Genomic DNA, 15,876 nt, shown 5'->3' with positions numbered 1-15,876 from the left:
CCGGGCTGTGAAGCTGCTGGTGCGGCCGTGAACAAAGGCTTTTACTTTCTTTCCTCCGCCTCATCCTGGCTGAGAACTCATAATGTTTGTTTTAACGCTTTCCCTAGCAGATGAGCGATAAGAAATCTGTACCTGGAAGTGCACCTTTCAGGAGCAGAAAAACAAAGGGGCCCACTTTCCTGAAATGCATTTCCTTGGGGTTTCCGGGTTTGGAAAAGGTCCTTAGTTGGACAGCCTGATCCAGACTCCATTATAACATTCACCCGACGTCCTAGCTCTGATTCAGGAAACAGCTCCCGCCCCGTGTCTTTGTTTGTGATTTTCTATGTGTTGTGGTTGCTGGGCAATATGAAACCAAAAAAAAAATAATTGAATTTCTGCGTGGGAGGAAAATTTTAATGCTGCTTTGATCTATGATTCAAGCGACAAATCCACTTGTACAGGATTCAGCCGCACAGTTTTTTCTAGGGTTCACTGATGTTGAAGCCTGTGAGCCCAGGAGAGGGTGTGGGATTTGGGAAATATTTTGGCAAGAGGTCCATGAAGCCGAGAGGGGAGGGTTGATAGAGATCGGTCTGCTAGGCTGCCTGGAAAGCAGAACAACGTGTAACAAGGTGGTTCGTGAACAGGAAGGCCAGCTGTAGGTGTCCAGGAGCCTAGGACATAAGAAAAGTGGAGAAAAAGTGAGAGTGAGGAGATGAAAAGGGGGAATGAGAATAGCACAGAGAGGAAGGGATACCCTCAGCAGGAGCAGCTCCTAAGGGAGCAGTGTTGAGAAACGTTTGAGATCTTTGTGCCAAGAAAACGGAAGGTATAATTGGTGCTTTCTGGCGTAGGGGAATCGTCTGCTCTCAACGTTTGCCCACCTGTACGCTCCTCGGTCATATTTGGGTCATCGTTACTACCTTCTTCATTGGCGAAAGTCACTCGGAGCTTACGTATAGCAGTTGCATGCTTATCAGGTCATGAGTTCTCATCCCAGGGCAGTGCTCCAGCCTGCGGGCTCAGTGAAGTCTCCGGACGCGAGGACATCAAGTCCAAACGCAGCATTGTGAGGATTTGGCAATAATCATTGCAAAATCCTGTGAGTAGGAGCCCCACAGCCCCTGCTGTGATTAATTTTTATAACTTCACCCGGAGACCGAGAGATTGACGAGGTTGTTTGGTTTTGGTTTTTGTTTTTGTTTTTTGTATGAGATTTTGTTTTAGGACCCTTTTCAGACTTATGATATTTCTTTTTTTTTTTTTTTAATTTTTTTTTTCAACGTTTATTTATTTTTGGGACAGAGAGAGACAGAGCATGAACGGGGGAGGGGCAGAGAGAGAGGGAGACACAGAATTGGAAACAGGCTCCAGACTCTGAGCCATCAGCCCAGAGCCTGACGCGGGGCTCAAACTCGCGGACCGCGAGATCGTGACCTGGCTGAAGTCGGACGCTTAACCGACTGCGCCACCCAGGCGCCCCAGACTTATGATATTTCTTAATGATTTAATTCTGATGTAGGAATAATGAGTCTTTTCATTTCGCTGCACATTTAATTTTATTTAATCTTTTAATTTTTTTAATGTTTATTTTTGAAGGAGAGAGAGAGAGGGGGGGGGAGGGGCAGAAGAGAGGGAAACAAAGACTCTGGAGCAGGCTCCAGGCTCTGAGCTGTCAGCACAGAGTCCGACGCGGGGCTCGAACTCATGAGCTGTGAGATCATGACCTGAGCCGACATCAGACGTTCAAGCAACTGAGCCACCCGGGCACCCCTTCACCGTACATTGGAAACCAGAAGATATCTTCAAGATAATCTCATCTGTGTTTATGTTTTTAAGTTGTGCATAACAAACCATCCCGAGGCTTCAAGGTGCAGAAGGACTTCTGTTTATCAGCTCACAATTCTGTGGGATGGCCATTTGGGCTGCACTCAGTCGGGTGGCTCTCCTGGTCTCGCCTGGACTCTCCCACCGGGCTCAGCTACATCTGGATGGGCTAAGGTGGCTTCTTCACTCACAGGTCTGGCAGGTGGCCATGCCGGGCCGCTCATGTTCTCATTCTCCCAGAGGCCAGCCCGGGCTTCCTTTTGCACCAGAATCAAGATTCTGAGAGGCAGAGAGAAGGCAGAGGCTGTGAGGCTTCCTGAGGCCTGGGCTCAGAAGTCCGACCATACCTCTTAATTACTTTCAGTTGCTCTAAGCCCAAGGCCAGCCTAGATCCAAGGGACAGGAGTGACAAAGTCACATGGCAAAGAAAGAAGTTTGGGGAAGTGAGGAGTTGTGCAGACCTGTTTTGCAACAGTCTGCCTCATCATCCAACCTCCTTTCACAAATGAGGGAAATAAAGCCAGGAAAGTTAAATATTTGGCCAAGATCACCCAGCTCGAACCTGACCCTGGTCCAGTGCTCTTTGAACTCTCTGAGCAGACAAGGGGTGCGGGGCCAAGAATGGAACATAAAGAGATAGCTGTCATTCACGGAGCACATACTAAATGTTAGTAGGAAGTGAGCCGCGAAGATGAGTACAAAAGTCTGCTCAGGGTAAAGATGAGCAAAGAAAAAATGAGTTGGAAAGGTCAGCAGGGGCACAGTGGGAGAAGGGAGACGAGATTCATGACGTCAGGAGGAACCTCAGGGGACAGACTCATTCTGTGGGTGCTCGAGTGGCATCACAGCAGCACGGGGACGACGAAGATTTGTGGGGATGAGGAAGGAACATTGTGAGTTGGAGCAGAGGGCTGGGATTGTGGCTCAGCAAGAAAAAACCTGATTTAGTGGAGTCAAGTTCATCAGCCTGGGGGTAGAACAGATTACAAGTAAGTGTAGGCACCCGTCCCTCCTGATATGTTGAGTCAGGCCGGACTGACGAAGCCAGCAAGGTGTGTAATTTATCTGTGTGTCTGTCGTCTGGAAGCCTCAAGGGTCTGGTTGTTGGCGTAGATTGCATGGCCTGCCCCACATGGCTGCCTGAGTATGTGACAAGCCTGCATAGAGGAGGAAGAGCCGGGGCAGCCTGCCTGTCTATGAACTTGGTTGAATTCCATCTGCAAGCGAATGTTCTCTCTCCCGGACTGAGGCCAGCTGAGACTTAAAATACTGTCCTTTTGGGGCACCTGGGTGGCTCAGTCGGTTAAACGTCCAACTTGGGCTCAGGTCACGATCTCGCGGTCTGTGAGTTCGAGCCCCTCGTCGGGCTCTGGGCTGATGGCTCAGAGCCTGGAGCCTGCTTCCGATTCTGTGTTTCCCTCTCTCTCTGCCCCTCCCCCGTTCATGCTCTGTCTCTCTCTGTCTCAAAAATAAATAAAACGTTAAAAAAAATTAAAAATACTGTCCTTTTAAGGTTGACATGTCTTCAGGTTAAGGTTATTTGTTTTTTCTGCTGGTGTTGAGCTTTGATATATTTTTTTAAGTAAATAGATCAGTCTAAACCACTCGTTTTACCGTTGTGTTCTTTGTGATAGAAGCAGCTCAGTCAGCCGTTATAAAGGTACTGACTATATTTTATAGGACGTAGGACTCTTTGGTGTAAAACATTAAGGAGTTGAGTTACAGGTACCTAGAGAGTTTAGACTTGTATGTCATTCACAGCTTCCCTTCCTGGGTTTTCTTCACTTCAAAGGCCAGAACTATTTATGTTTTACTTCCTTTAATAATCGGTAAATGCAATGCCTTTTTTTTTTTTTTTTAACTCCCTGACCCTTGGGTTTTCTGGCTCTTGGCTGTACGTATTTACCCACTTTCCTGACAGCTTTGGAATATCTCTGCTTTAAAAGCCACTGCATTTCTTTTTTTTTTTTTAAGTTTATTTATTAAAAAAAATATTTAAAAAAAAATTTTTTTTTCAACGTTTATTTATTTTTGGGACAGAGAGAGACAGAGCATGAACGGGGGAGGGGCAGAGAGAGAGGGAGACACAGAATCAGAAACAGGCTCCAGGCTCTGAGCCATCCGCCCAGAGCCTGACGCGGGGCTCGAACTCACGGACCGCAAGATCGTGACCTGGCTGAAGTCGGACGCTTAACCGACTGCGCCACCCAGGCGCCCCCAAAAAATTCTTTTTTTTAACATTTATTCATTCATTCTTGAGAAACAGAGACAGAGCATGAGTGTGGGAGACGCACAGTGAGAGAGGGAGACGCAGAATGTGAGGCAGGCTCCAGGCTCTGAGCAGTCAGCACAGAGCCCGACACGGGACTCGCGCTCACAAACCGTGAGACCATGACCTGAGCCAAAGTCAGACCCTTAACCGACTGAGCCACCCAGGCGCCCCTTATTTATTTATTTTAAAGTAATTTCTACACCCAAGGTGGGGCTCAAACTCACAACCCCGAGATCAAGAGTTGCACGCTCTAGTGAATGAGCCAGCAGGTGCCCCAGAAGCCACTGAGTGTCTTTGAAATCATGCCCTTTTTGTATCTGCATGTACTACTGTCTGCATTTCATTTCTCATTGCCTACAGGAGACAAATATTAGCATAAGCACATCCACAGATTATGTTTTTCCTTCCCTAAACCTAATCAGAATGAAAGTCAGAAACCTGGGGGGAGTAATTAGAGTAAATAAGAAAAGTAACAAGTCCGTGTTTTATTAAACGTGCCTCATTCCGGTGAAAAACCCTGAGGCATTGTCATAAATTGATAAAATGTACAATTGCCAAAACACAAAATGTCATTAGTAAGCAGACATGTGGGAATGTAATCAAACCTCCCTACTCATCAAAGAAATGTAGCATTTTTTTTTTTTAAGCAAAGGAAACAAAATTCCTTAAAAATAGCTGGAGCACCCAGGTGGCTCAATTGGTTAAGCATTCGACCCTTGATCTTGGCTCAGGTCATAATGTCACCATTCGTGAGTTTGAGCCCCGAGTAGGGCTGTCAGCATGGAGCCTACCTGGGATTCTCTCTCTTTCTCTCTCTCTCTCCCTTCGCTCTCTGCCCCTCCTCCGCTTACGTGTGCTCTGTCTCTCTCTTTCCTTCTCTCTCAAAATAAATACACGTTTTAAAAAGAAAGAAAAATAGTGGCCCGCAATTACAAGCATGGTACCTTGAAAGTATTAAATTCAGAACATAAAAATACTCAAAATAATAGCATGTAGTATTCTGTAGGTATCCACTTACCATCTTGTACATCACTGGTGTGAATAATACGCTGCAGCCCTTGTGAGAAGCATTTTGGGAGGGTGTATAAAGAATCAAAAAAAAATGTGATTGACTCTTGGATGCGATAATTCAATGTCTGTTAAAGGCACTGCAAAAATTGAAAATTCACAATGGTGTTCCCCACAGCAGTATTTGTAAGGGAAAATTGTCATGTTCTTCACCAGAGGAATAGTAAATAAATTCCAGAAATCATGCTAGCTTGAATATTATGCAAATATTTAATGATTGCTCCAAAGAGGAGTAATGGTAAAGGTGTTCAATATATAGTGTTGTTTTTTTGAAGATTACGTATGCCCCATCTCTGTGAATGGCATCATCTGTGCACCTGTGTGAATCAGAAATTGAGGCATCTTCCTTGGCATGTCTCTGACTCCTAGCTCTCCAGAGTTACTTCATCAGTCGATGGGCACTTGGAGGTAAATTTTACCCACACAGTAGCTCTGAACATGTTCTACTTTTCTTCTGCTTCACCACCATCATCCTGGTCTAAGAAAACACCTCTCTCTCCTGGACCCTGCAAGTACCCTGACTACTCTCCTCTTCACTGGAATCTTCTCCCCACCTATAGCTGGGATGTTTTTTCTTTAGTTATTTTTCTTTAATTATTTCTATTAGTTATTTTTCTTTAATTATTTCTTTAATTATTTTAAACAAATTAATTTTCTTTAATTATTGAGGTATACTTGATGTATAGCATTATATTACTTTCAGGTGTGCAACATAATGATTTTCATATTTGTAGACACTGCAAAATGATCACCTCGGTAACATCTATCACCACACATAGCTACAACTTGTTTTCTTGTGCTGATGACTTTTAAGATCTACTCTCTTAGCAACTTTCAAATAGGTACTACTCTGTTATTGACTATGGTTGTGCTGTACATGACGTCCCCGGGATTTATTTTTTCTGGAACTGGAACTTGGTCTTGACTCCCTTCACCCATTTCTCTACCTGCCCCCCCATCCCTCACCTCTGGCAGCCACCAATCTGTTCTCTGTGTCTATGAGGTTGGTTTGTTGTTGTTGTTTAAATTCCACATGTAAGTGAGATCGTCTGGTATCTGTTTTTCTCTGACTTATTTCACTTAGCGTAACGCCGTCAGGTTCTATTCACGTTGTGGCAAATGGCAAGACTTCATTCTTTTTTATGGCTGAATAGTATTCCGTTGTGTGTGTATAATTGTGTATGTATTGTATTGTACATACATATTATACATATATACTTTCATATTACATATAAAATTGTATTTGTGTCATATTTTGTTTTTGCATACAATTACAATTCCAGAGGCGCATGTACTTTTTGAGTTAGTGTTTTCATTTTCTTTGGATAAATACGCAGAAGTGGAATTGTGGGTCATATGTGGTAGTTCTCTTTTTAATTTTTTGAGGAACCTCCATACTGTTTTCCACAGCGGCCGCACAAATTACATTCCCACCACCAGTGCGTGGGTATCCCCTTTTTCCACATCCTCACCAACACTTGTTATTTCTTGTCTTTTTGGTACTAGCCATTCTGCCTGGTGTGAGGCGAGAACTCATTGTGGTTTTGATTTGCATTTCCCAAGTGATTAGTAATGTTGAGCATCTTTTCATGTGCCCTCAGGCCGTCTGTATGCCTTCTTTGGAAAGATGTCTATTCAGATCCTCTGTCCATTTTTTAATCAGATCGTTTGGTCTTTTTGCTACCAACTTATATGTGTTCTTTATGTATTTTGGTAATGAACCCCTTATCAGATATATGATTTGCAAACGGTTTCTCCCTTTCCATAGGTTGCCTTTTCATTTTGCTGATGATTTCCTTTGTTGTGCAGAAGCTTTTTAGCTCAGGGTGATCTTTGGAAAATGCGAACCTCGTGTGCCATGCCACTGCCAAGTCAATAATGCATTCTTGCTGCTGCAGGACTAAATGCCAGACTGTTCACCCCATGCTCACGCTGCATGATCTAGCAGCCGCCTCTCGGCTCTGCCCTACGGCTAGTAGGTCCGTCGTCTCCACGTCCACACTGCAGCCAGGCTGGCCTCATTTCAGCTCCTTGCTTCTTTCCTTGGGGGCACTTGGTCTATGGCTGCGCCTCCTCTGCCTGAAAAGCCCTGTGCCAGAACCACCTGCCCGCTACCCCTTCATCCTTGAACCTTCAGGCCATGTGTCATCTTCGCAGGAGAATCTTTGCTCCCGCCTCAGACGAGGCTCCTTGTTTCATGTTCTCCTAGCACCTGTTTACTTTTCTACTGTTTGCCCCCAAAGGGTGTAAATTCCATGAGGGCGAGGACTTGACTTGTTTACTGCTCTTTACCCAGAGTTTCAAACGTGTGTTGAATGAATAAATCATACTCACCACTCTTTGTTACTTTACATCTCTGTTGTTATCGGGCTCAAGTCTGCCTCTTATTGGATGGAGAGTTCCATGGGGTAGGAACCGTGTCTGCTCTCTTCAGCATCGTATCCCTGCATTGTACCATAGGAGGACTTCCACACATGAATATTCAGTAAATTTTGTCACAGCCACGTGAAAAATCACGTCAGATGGGTAATAGTGTTTGTGTTAGGTTTGTGAAAACAACTGATTTTTTTACCCTCTGTCTGCAAGAAAAATTATAATGGAAAAAACACAACAATATAAAGAAAAATTCAGACAGAAAGAAAGAATAGGTTCATATATTACATTTACTGAATACACATAATAAAAAAAAGCTAAAGATAGAAACGATATCTATAATTATTCTGCACTAAGAGATCAGATGTTTTGTTTTTTTCCCCCACTATGTCTACATGGATGCAGCATTTTACGTAGCTCATAGTCTATGAAATGTGCATTTTGTTTTTCTTGCTTCATTCTATGTCACGTGCATTTCCCCAGGATTCTGCATTGCCTTTGCATACTTATTTTTAGAAACTGCATAAAGGGGGCGCCTGGATAGCTCAGTTGGTTGAGCGTCCAACTTCGCTCAGGTCACGATCTCACCGTTCACGAGTTCAAGCCCCGCATCCAGCTCTGCGCTGACAGCGGAGCGTGTTTGAGATTCTCTCTCCCTTTCTCTCTGCCCGCCCCCCTCTCAGAATCAAATCAACGTTAAAAAAAAACAACAACAACAACCAGAAACTACAGAAAGTTCAGTTAAATTAACGTACAGGGAAGGGGGCTATTTCTTCGAGACATAGTTCCTAGAGTAGAGTTCACACCGTATGAGCATTCCCGCAGAGATACGGATTGCGGACTTCATTGGCCAGAAGCTGAAGAAGAAACAGGCAGCGATGGATGTGAGCGCACGTGTAGAGTGAGAGCTTGAGGTGAAATTGAGCAAAGTGTGATTATGTTCAAAGAGAGTCCCTATTGCATCAAGGCTCTAATAAGAACCAAGAGATACAGTCCCGCTGATGGGAGAATCCCGAAGTCAGGTAGCTTGGCTGTCCTCTGACATGAGGTGGGTGTGTCGACGTCGGGGCTGGTGCTGCGGGTTGGGCTCTAGCGATGGGGGAGGACTGGGAGGAAGCGGAGGGTGGTGAATAAACGCGGGGCACTGATAAATGAGGTATTGAGAAGTTGGAGACGGCCAGCACCCGGTAGGGACAGTCACTTGGGGTCTCTGAGTCTGTTCGGAAGGGACGTGGCAGGACAGGGGAGTGACGGCATTGGCACACGGAGGCCCCGAGCGGATGTTGTGGGCTGGATGTGACATTGCTGCCTGATGCTTTTCAAAATGCAAGTCTGGGCAGGATGGCCTTTGGCTTCCTTCTCGATTATTTTGTAAAATGACAGTATCGTAGCCCCAAGCAGGAGCGTGGGTTGCAGCCACCTCGGTTCAGCACCTTTAACCCCAGATTTGCCGCTCTGTGGCCGGCTTGCTCCCGTCTACTTAGTGACACCAGCTCCCCCGCACTTGTGTTCCACAGAGGACCTCGCATAAAGGGGCGGGTGATGCAGAGTCACATGCCATTCTTCCCCTGACGGCAGAACTGCCCAAGCTCGGACCCCACCCACGAGCCCGACGTGTTCAGCAGCGCCACACCAGCCTGTCACATCATGGGCTCCAGTCTCCCCTTGCTGCTGTTTGCCTCCGTCCAGGGCACGCACGCTCGCTCTCCTCTCTCGCCCTCTGGATTAACTACCTTTCATTTCCAAACAGTTCTAGCGTTTTCCCGAAATGGAGCGAAACCGTCTGCTTTGAAAAAAAAAAATCACCACCAATGATTCAGTTAAGGACTTAGAGCAGCATTTTCATTGGAAACAGGACTGAGCACGAGAGGGCAGGGAGGAGAAGGAAGGCATGGTAGGATTTGGGGCCTGGCGTGGGGCCGACACACTTGTGCTCTGGGCGCCTTCCCTTCCCATCTCGCATCCCAGTGCCCTTGCAGATTTGGCATTACCTGTGGGCTCCTCCATGCGCTTTTGTGGTTTGGGGTGTAAAGAATTTCGCTACTTTTTAAAGAAATTTCTTAAATGGCTTTATTTTTGAGAGAGAGAGAGAGAGTGAGAGAGACAGAGCGTGAGCGGGAGAGGGGCAGAGAGAGAGGGAGACACAGAATCGGAAGCAGGCTCCAGGCTCTGAGCTGTCAGCACAGAGCCTGACGCGGGGCTCGAACTCACGGACCGCGAGATCGTGACCTGAGCCGAAGTCGGACGCTTCAACCGACTGAGCCACCCAGGTGCCCCAGAGAATTTTGTTATCTAAAACTTGATTCAACCATTTCTTCTCTGCATGTTAACTCTATCTTTGGCCACTGGATGGGCAAGTAAGGACCCTGTTATATTCAGTGTTGAATCCCCACTGTCCGCACTGGGACTGGTACATGGACATTGCTCAATAAACACTGAATGAATGAATGAATGAGTAATCAGAACTAGAATATTCTGGGTGGCTCAGTCAGTTAAGCATCGAACTTCGGCTCAAGTCATGATCTCACGGTTCATGAGTTCGAGCCCCATGCTTGGCTCTGTGCTGACAGCTCACAGCCTGGAGCCTGCTTCAGATTCTGTGTCTCCCTCCCTCTCTGCTCCTCCCCTGCTCAAGCTCTGTATCTCTCTGTCTCTCAAAAGTAAGTAAACATTTACAAATATTTTTTTAAAAAAGAACTAGAATATTCTGGTTTTTCCATATCATTAAACTATCGATCATTGCTCATCCCAGGTTGTCATTACCAGCTTGATTATTTTAATGACTAGCAAAACTTAGATTGTCATCGTATTTAGAAAAACACAGCCAAAAATGGACACAGTGGTAAAAAGGAAATTCTGACTAGAGCAGCTTTCCCCGCAGACTCCGTTTACACAGTTCTTCTACTAGGTCACGTTTAACCTCCTGTCACATGAGTTTGCGCTTGATGTGAAGAAATTTAAAGGGCACATTGGTGTTTTTGTTTCATTTCAGCAAACTCCAGAAGACAAAGAGGGATATCAGATGGCTTCAAGGAGTGACTGGTGAATGGTTTGAAGAAATTCAAAGAAAGAAGTTTTGCAATGAAACGGATGTTAGCCAGATGTTGAAACAACCACTCACATACAGGCTAAGGAAAGGGATGGCAGAAAATGGTGAGGAAAAAACTTACACGTCTAAATTTTTTTTTTTTCTTATAGCCTGGTATGATAGATAAGGACTCCAATGAACCAATCCATCTTTTGGGCTATTTTAAAATCATAAGGTACAAGAGTTTTCTAACATAACATACAGTAAGAAGAGTCAACTGAAAATGTACTGTAATGTCCTAGGGGTGTGTTTTTAGAATGGGGCAAGATAGCATAGTGGTTAAGAACACACATGTTGAGGGGCGCCCGGGTGGCTCAGTCGGCTGGACATCTGACTTCGGCTCAGGTCATGTTCTCACGGTTTGTGGGTGTGAGCCCCAAGTTGGGCTCTCTGCTGACAGCTCAGAGCCTGGAGCCTGCTTCTGATTCTCTGTCTCCCTGTCTCTCTCTCTCTCTCCCCCTCTCTCTGTCCCTCCCCCACTTGCGCTCCCTCTCTCTCTTCCTCTCAAAATAAATAAACATTAAAAACAAAAGGACACACAAGTTGGTATCAAAGGAGACTTGGATTCAGATCTCCACTCTGTCTCTCTGTATTCTCTATTCTTTCAGAATCCATGTGACTGTTCACATGGATTACTTATTCTCTGTTACTAGTATTCTCTCTGTTACTTATTCTCTCTAAGCCTCAATTTTCTCATCTTTAAATGGGTGTGATGATACCTACCTCATAGGGCGGTTGTATACGTACACAGTGCTGAGCTGGAACATGGTAAGCACTTCTGTGAATGGGATGATGAGGCAGAAGAAGGAGGAGACAGAGGAGGGGAGGGGGGTGGAGAAGGGGTGATAGGAGAAGAGAGGGGGAAGGTGGTAAGAGAATTGCCACCTTTCTGGAACTTTGGTAAATTAAGCTCCGTAGGTAAATGCCTTCCCGGAACATGGTAACTATGTGACTACTCACATGTCACTTACCTTCACCCATCACTTGTGTTTTTCTAATCTGTAGATGAGGATAATAAAACCTGCTTTCACAGGACTATTGTGAGAATAACAGAGGGCGTTGAAAATATCTTCCACTGATACGGTCACGTTGACTGCTTTGACTAATGTGTTACTTACAGTAGCAGCAAGAAACGTGTAATAATATTTCCACACTTTATATGGACAACATTTTACAGCCCCCATAATAAATAAACCTCTCTAAAAAGACTCACCGTTCAGATTTTGAAGTTAACCCAACGTATACCATGGCTGCTTCCCCCTTCCGTGGAATCCCTCTAGTGTTTATAAATTCAGCATGTCCAAAAGTATGACAGTATTATAGACTTCGTATACGTTGATCCTGCCTTAGGGTTTTTAATACTCACATATGTAACTATACATTACCTCTGCACCTATTAGACCTGTTTCCGTTATAGGCACGCACGCATAGAAACCACATTGTAGCAAATAACATGTACACAGAGATAGATTTTTGATGGAACTAAGGAACACTTTAAATGGCTTCATCTCCTTTTCCTTGACTTTCTTTGGTTGCAAAAAGTTACATGTAGAGTATCTGTCACTATGGTTTTAAAGTACTAAAATAAAAATGTCTGAAGGACGGGGCAGCTAAAAGCCACTTGAAAGTTGAATGAGGTCCCTGACACCCCACCTTGGGCCTCGAACAGATTGGCACAGCTGGTTTACAGGGAGGGATGTCCTGCGGAACTGTGGTCCACGGTGCGTATTGAAAGCCTCCCTGCCCTTTCCAAGCATTTTCTCTGTTCAGCAGAACCGTCAGGGGCACAGAGCTCCCCTGATTCCTCGGGTCTCCGTGGGGGAATGCCTGCTGCGTTTTCAGTCTGCAAAGGGAGGTGGGAAGCAAGATCAAAGTCTTAGTTCTCGGAGATACATTCACCCGGAAATACTGAGTGGTGCCCCCTTTCTCCAATGTTCGTCTAGATCGTGTGGAATTACAGACGTCAAGATCTAAAACTACACCTCATCAAAGAAACCCCATGGCTGTTTCTTCCCGGCTGAGCTTCAGATCGTCATTTTCTTCCCTGTTCTCATTCAGAAAATCCAGAAGGGAGACTTCAAAGCTTCTGTCACCGGCACAGAAAGGGTGAGTGAAATTCAGATCATGTGACGGCTCACTAGTTATCTGATGCCAGAGGCCAGTGGCCTGTTTTGTGTTCAGAATGTTTAATGTTTGTTCTCAGGCTTTAAATTCAGATAGGAACAAAGGAGACGGGACTTAGCTCTCATAGGGACAAAGTCCTTATGAAACCACGAAACTTGGCTCTTTGGGAATCCAACTCCTAACCAATTGTACACGTCGCAGGTAGTGCCCTGGGTGGATGAAGGGTTAAATGTTGGGAAGAAATGGGATGCCTGGGTGGCTGAGTCGGTTAAGCATCTGACTGTGGCTCAGGTCATGATTTCATGGTTCGTGAGTTCAAGCCCCGCGTTGGGCTGTGTGCTGACCGTGTGGAGCCTGGAGCCTGCTTTGGATTCTGTGTCACTGTCTCTCTCTGCTCCTCCCCTGCTCTCTCTCTCTCTCTCTCTCTCTCTCTCTCTCTTCTCAAGAATAAATAAACATTAAAACATGAAAAAAAAAATCCGACTTCACCTCAGGTCACAATCTCGCCGTCTGTGAGTTCAAGCCCTGCGTCGGGCTCTGGGCTGATGGCTCAGAGCCTGGAGCCTGCTTCGGATTCTGTGTCTCCTTCTGTCTCTGCCCCTCCCCTGCTCATGCTCTGTCTCTCTCTGTCTCAGAAATAAATAAAAACATTAAGGGGCGCCTGGGTGGCGCAGTCGGTTAAGCGTCCGACTTCAGCCAGGTCACGATCTCGCGGTCCGTGAGTTCGAGCCCCGCGTCGGGCTCTGGGCTGATGGCTCGGAGCCTGGAGCCTGTTTCCGATTCTGTGTCTCCCTCTCTCTCTGCCCCTCCCCCATTCATGCTCTGTCTCTCTCTGTCCCAAAAATAAATAAAAACGTTGAAAAAAAAAATTTAAAAAAATAAATAAATAAATAAATAAAAACATTAAAAAAAAATTGTTGGGAAGAATCATTGATAGTTTCCCCCACTGCTTCTAGAGGCTGGTGTGTACCCAGCCTGGTCGGGAAGATATTTTTAAATCAAAACTACTGTTTCCTTGGGCATATAGGTATCTGTGGTCACAAGGAGAGATGACGTGTAAAGATTGAGGTGAAAGTAAATAAGATGAGAACAGAGAATAGAGGAAAATTGTCTTTTTTAAACCGAGGGAATAAATGTGTTCCTGTGACTGGCAGGTTTCAGGACAGCTTTTCTGATGTGGTTACCCAGAATTTCAGCTTCAGGTGCAGGAAGGGAGGTTTTGGGGAGAGTGGAGGCATAGTTCCGGATCGTTCGCAGTGTGAACCCGTGTAAATCAGTTCGTCTTGACTCATGGGTCGTTAAATCGTTTTCTGAAAAACAAGCCAAGCTTTGCTTACGTGCCGTTGAGCTGACTGCTAAATATTTTCGGCCTGTCTTCCTGGTTGAGAAGCTTCCCGCCCTCTTAAGGTGTCGGCCTCACATGTGATGTGTCCACCGATTAGAAAGGGGGCGTTGCTGCGCTGGATAGGAGGTGCCCGAGGACACCCTCGCTGCACAACAGCCCGTGGCCCGCCGCCGGTGGGCGTGGGGAGAGGCTGCCCGGCCTGCAGAACAGAACCCTGAGCTCCCCTCTCCCCTCCTGGGTGGACGAACGGTGTTTCGCGCCCAGCTCCCGCCTGAGCCTGCTCTTGTCTTTGCCGAAATAGTGGAGGGCTGAGCAGCATGTAGGTTTCAGTGCCTGTCCCCCCCACAGAGCCGCTTGTCAGGAAGTGCTCTTCAAACAGGTAAGTGGCTTTTTCTTCGTGAGAGTGTTTGCCCTCACCTGGGGGTTTAAAGCCCACGAGTGTGTCCTTTAAAGGACAGGCGTTTTATAAGGAGAAGAGAAATACTCCTGGCACGTGGTGTAGCTGGAACTTGTGATGTAATTTGTGTTTTCGGTGATTTTCTGTAAGGCAGAGTTTTAGATAGCTCAGCCGTCTCCCATCAGGAAACCAAGAAAAGTTGAGGAACCTGTTCACTCTGTGGGCAAGTTATTTCCAAGCTCATGTTGCAAGCCACTGCCCAAGTGGGTCCGAGGAGACAGAAAATCTAGATTCTCCATCTGGGTATCCTGTGTGTGTGTGTGTGTGTGTGTGTGTGTGTGTGTGTGTGTGTTTTAATGTATATTAAATTTTGAGAGAGAGAGAGAAAGAGCACTAGCAGGGGAGGGGCAGAGACAGGGGGAGACCCAGAAACCGAAGCAGCATCCAGACTGTGAGCTGTCAGCACAGAGCCCGACGTGGGGCTCGAACTCACAAACCACAAGATCGTGACCTGAGCTGAAGTCTGACGCTTAACCGTCTGAGCCACCCAGGCAGCCCCATGTTTTTTTGGTTATAGACCAAATTGGAAAAAAAAAAAAAAAAAAAAAGGAAACTTTTATTTAGCAACCGTCCTTCTCGTAGACCAAAATGCCTTGTAGCTTTTTTACAACTGTGCACACTGAAACATAAAAATAAGCATGCAGATGTGAAACAGATTTTATCCTTCAAGTATATATGTGGATGTTCGGCCGTTTTCCAAATGTGTCTTCTCTAAATACATTTTTAGTTGCAAAGTGGAAATGGAATGTGCGGGTACAGAATATCGTGAAGGCACTATTTTTTGCTCTTAAGTTTCAGTAGGTAAGCTGTACAAATATGTCCTTTTCATTTTTAAAATGAAATCAGGAGCCCCTGATTTTGTATTTCAAAAGATCAGAACTGCCAAAGAAAGTCAAGTTCTACTTAAGAGGAAAGAGTGTCTGGGGCGCCTGGGTGGCGCAGTCGGTTAAGCGTCCGACTTCAGCCAGGTCACGATCTCGCGGTCCGGGAGTTCGAGCCCCGCGTCGGGCTCTGGGCTGATGGCTCAGAGCCTGGAGCCTGTTTCCGATTCTGTGTCTCCCTCTCTCTCTGCCCCTCCCCCGTTCATGCTCTGTCTCTCTCTGTCCCAAAAATAAAAATAAACGTTGAAAAAAAAAATTTAAAAAAAGAAATACAAAATCAGCCTTCTAAATCCATGATTCAAGAGCTCCTCCTCGCCTATTACTGCACCAGGAGGGACTGGCAGAGGGCTCCGGAAAGCACAGTCATCCTGTGCCAAGTAGGATTCAGGTTTCTACTTGCCTAAGCCATCAAGGCTCAACGTTGTCACACTGGGTGCTCCGGAGAACAAGTCAGCAAAG

General features: G+C 45.8%; 1 protein-coding gene across 5 annotated transcripts in view; it reads left to right on the top strand.

The window, feature by feature from the left end:
• EXPH5 (exophilin 5) overlaps window positions 1-15,876 on the top strand; it is a 79,033-nt gene that overhangs the window by 37,517 nt on the left and 25,640 nt on the right. For 4 of the 5 annotated variants that reach the window (XM_040482913.1, XM_040482912.1, XM_040482915.1 and 1 more), the window contains 2 exons: window positions 10,515-10,675; window positions 12,554-12,716. In XM_040482913.1, the coding sequence (XP_040338847.1) occupies window positions 10,515-10,675; window positions 12,554-12,716 (324 nt within the window). Of the gene's footprint in view, window positions 1-10,514; window positions 10,676-12,553; window positions 12,717-13,651; window positions 14,459-15,876 lie in introns of those variants that run through there. The other variant, XM_040482917.1, reaches the window with a different exon arrangement.

This window comes from Herpailurus yagouaroundi, unplaced genomic scaffold, assembly GCF_014898765.1.
Source record: "Herpailurus yagouaroundi ecotype Mexico unplaced genomic scaffold, PumYag 161, whole genome shotgun sequence".
Lineage (NCBI taxonomy): Eukaryota > Metazoa > Chordata > Mammalia > Carnivora > Felidae > Herpailurus > Herpailurus yagouaroundi.
The sequence above is the reverse complement of the archived record's forward strand: the minus strand, read 5'-3'. Positions and strand labels throughout refer to the sequence as shown.